The 3,099-nt window shown below is 58.8% G+C and overlaps 1 protein-coding gene across 1 annotated transcript in view; it reads left to right on the forward strand.

Moving 5' to 3' along the window:
- Positions 1 to 818: 818 nt before the first annotated feature.
- Positions 819 to 3,099, forward strand: part of GAL3ST2 (galactose-3-O-sulfotransferase 2) — a 12,841-nt gene continuing 10,560 nt past the window's right edge. Inside the window, exon 1 of the mRNA XM_006165188.3 lies at positions 819 to 880. Coding sequence (XP_006165250.1) covers positions 819 to 880 — 62 coding nt within the window. The remainder of the gene's footprint in view (positions 881 to 3,099) is intronic.

Consider the following 3,099-nt stretch of genomic DNA (forward strand, 5'->3'; position numbering starts at 1 on the left):
CTTTCCTCTCTTTCTCTCTCTGGTCAAGTAAAAATAAATATATAATAAAGTTAAATAAAATAATTCTTTAAAAAAAGAGAAATTTTGTCTATATGGATTTAATTTTGGTCAAAATGCAGCAAGCATTTCCTTGTATTATTTGTCTCAGGATTAGATTTACTGCCTAAAGGAGAAAATCCACTTCCACGGCATAAAATCTTTTAAAATTTAATGTCATTAAAGTCAATGACTTTTTGAAGTTTTTGTTTTGTTGTTTTTTAAATCTATCTGTATGCATCTCCTACCTTGGTGTCCTTTGAAAGTTCTATTTCAGACCTAGATTTAGGAAGGAGTCACTTGGATTTTCACCTGGTGCGAAGCAAGCCTTTAAGGAGAACCCTCTGGACTTCGTCCCACTCTCCTTTTCACCCTGGACGCCGCAGCAGGTCCCCAGTCCCCATTGTGTCTTTCCTTGGCTTTGGGTCCAGGCGACCTCACTGGCCCAGCAGGCACCCCCAGTGTTCCTGGGTGGGAAAGCCCCTGTGCAGACTCCCCTGGGCATGGGATGAACCATTCCCCGGGCTATCCCTGCACCCCAGGACCCCTTCTGCCTGAGCCGGTGCCCAGGCGCCCCAGGCTGAGCACAGGAGAGGCTGGGTTCTTCCTTTGAAGGTGGAGGTGAGGGAGAGGGCGTGGCCTCCTGTCTGCCACACCGGCAAGTGAGGTCCTCATTCAGGATTCAGGACTGCTGCTCAGCTGCCACACCTGCCTGTGCCGTGGGAGCCAGGAGCTACAGGGGCCTGGGTGGGACCTCGGCACTCGACCTTGAGCACAGACACATGGCTGCCCACCTCGCTGACACCAAGGTCCACATGCTGCCCACCGTGGGGGCCACCCGGAGGTAAGGTGAAGGGGCCTTGGCTAGGTCAGGGCTAGTGGACAGAGGTGCTCTCTGATCCTGTGTATTCCAAGAAGCTGCAGAAATTAGTTGTTTTGTCTTTTAAGGAAGCCACTTTGGACTTGGGGGCATTTCTCACTTGTGCTGCCTTGAATCCAGCCACCTTGTTCCTTTCAGACCCTCCCACCTGGGGCTTGCGGGGACCCAGTGAGAAAGCTGCACCCCAGCCCAGGCATTGTAGCTATAGCCCGCAGTCCTGGCTGGGCCCAGCCTTTGCAGGAATACACCACAGGAGCCCCTGACCCTGGGCAAGGCCAGCCAGGGCATCACGGGGCAGGGGCAAGGGTGGGAGCTCGAGGCCCACACAGGGTCTGGGCGCTGCCCAGTGTGCTCTTCTCTCTGTGAACACGACTTGGAGACTGGGTGCTGGCCTGGAGGGAGGTGGCGGTGGTGTGGCACTGTCTTGCCTCTTTCCCAACGGCTTTCCCTTGGCTCCGGGAGCGTCCAGTGGTCTGGTGCTGGCGGCACCCTTCTGCGGGCGTGATCAACTTCTAAAAGGGACTTTTGATGGCCACCCGGGGGACGGGCGGCCTGTAGCTCCCGGGGCCTCAGCATGATGCCCGTCTGAGCTGACCCCGCTGAGCCTGTGAAGGTGTGGCCACGTAGGTGCGGGTGGCTGGCTAGGGGGGAGTGCTGTCGGTGGCTGGAGCCACTCGCCCTGTGCCTGAGCGCAGGGACCACCCCGCCCTCCCCGTGTCCCGAGCACACGGACAATCACTTCTTGGTGCCACACACTGTCTCATTGGCAGGCAGGGGGAGCACAGCACACAGCCCAGGCAGACGGACAGGCAGACGGACAGCTGTGAGCAGTGCCTCTAGGCAGGGGCTGGAGCAATGCTGGGTGATGGGGTTGCCGCCTGAAGCAGGAACGAGAGTTTACTGGTCTGAGTAGGGCCCGACCCTCTGGGAGAGGAGGCCAAGAACCAGGGACCTCGCTGGGGATCCGGGGCCCTCTGCCACGATCATGCACTGGTGGTCTCCTGGCTTGATGACAAAGGCACAGACTGCCCAGTTCCTGCCAGGTTTGGGATGTCCTTACACTTGAGGTGGCCCTGCCAGGCCCGAGGCTGTGGGGCCTCCTGAAAACCTGAACTGATTGTTTTGGGCTCTGTCTTCTTTCTGGGGACGGAGCTGCCCATGGGTTGTGTCTCTCGGGGTGGGGACCCTGCCATGGGGACAGGGCTGGCCATGCAGGAGGGCCGTGTGCACCTCGGCGAGAGCCCGGCCGGCTCTGACTTCCAGTGTCCGCCACTCTGACCTGGCGGTGAACAATCAGACAGCTGAGGGATGTGTCCCCGTCCCTGGGTGTAACCAGATCTCCTGGGGGAAGACCACAGCCCTGGTGACCAGGGACTGTCACCCATGGGCTAGCCACCAGCCGTGGAAACACCTGGCATGCCAAGGGCAGTGTGGCTCCTGTGACGGACCACTGTGGAAATGTGCCCTTTGGGTGTGGCCATGTGGGTCTGAGATGGGGCAGTCCACCCTTCCTCATTGGGGCAGTGCGGCTCCTGTGATGGGCCACTGGCTGGCCACTGTGGAAATGTGCCCTTTGGGTGTGGCCATGTGGGTCTGAGATGGGGCAGTCCACCCTTCCTCATTCACCTCTAGAGGTGTAGGCCCTGCTGGGTCTCCGCAGTGTGGCACAGGCTGTCTGCTGTGACCGGGCAGTGTCTGTCCCTTCTGGAGGGCCTGAGGTCTTTCTCTCAGACCTTGGACAGGGCCCTGGCCTGATCAGGCTGAAGGAAACAGGCAGCCAGAGGTCAAGCCACCATGAGGCATGGGGTATGTGGTGCTTTCCTGTCGCCTGGCTGCCACCTCCTTGCTGGGCACCTGGCCCAGGCAGGCGGGCCAGGAGTGGTGCCCTGCTACCTTTGTCCCCAGGGCTGGACCTAGTTCCTCCTGTGCCAACGGACTAAGATTTAGTATAAAACTGATCTGTGTTTGTCTGATGCAGAGGAAGACGAGCTGGGCTGGGCTCTCTGCGGGAGGTGGGCGGGCACTCTGGACTGAGGCCTGCTCGGTGGAGAGGCAGGGCTGGTGGCCAGTGCGCCATCTTGCCTCGGCTAGCTGTGTCCCCCACTTGGTCACTTCTGCACAGGCTGGCTCCTGGTATCTCTGAAGGGCCAGCACTGGCCAGAGCAGGAGGACAGAGCAGTCTG

The sequence above is a fragment of the Tupaia chinensis genome, unplaced genomic scaffold (genome assembly GCF_000334495.1).
Source record: "Tupaia chinensis unplaced genomic scaffold, TupChi_1.0 Scaffold143823_1, whole genome shotgun sequence".
Classification (NCBI taxonomy): Eukaryota; Metazoa; Chordata; class Mammalia; order Scandentia; family Tupaiidae; genus Tupaia; species Tupaia belangeri.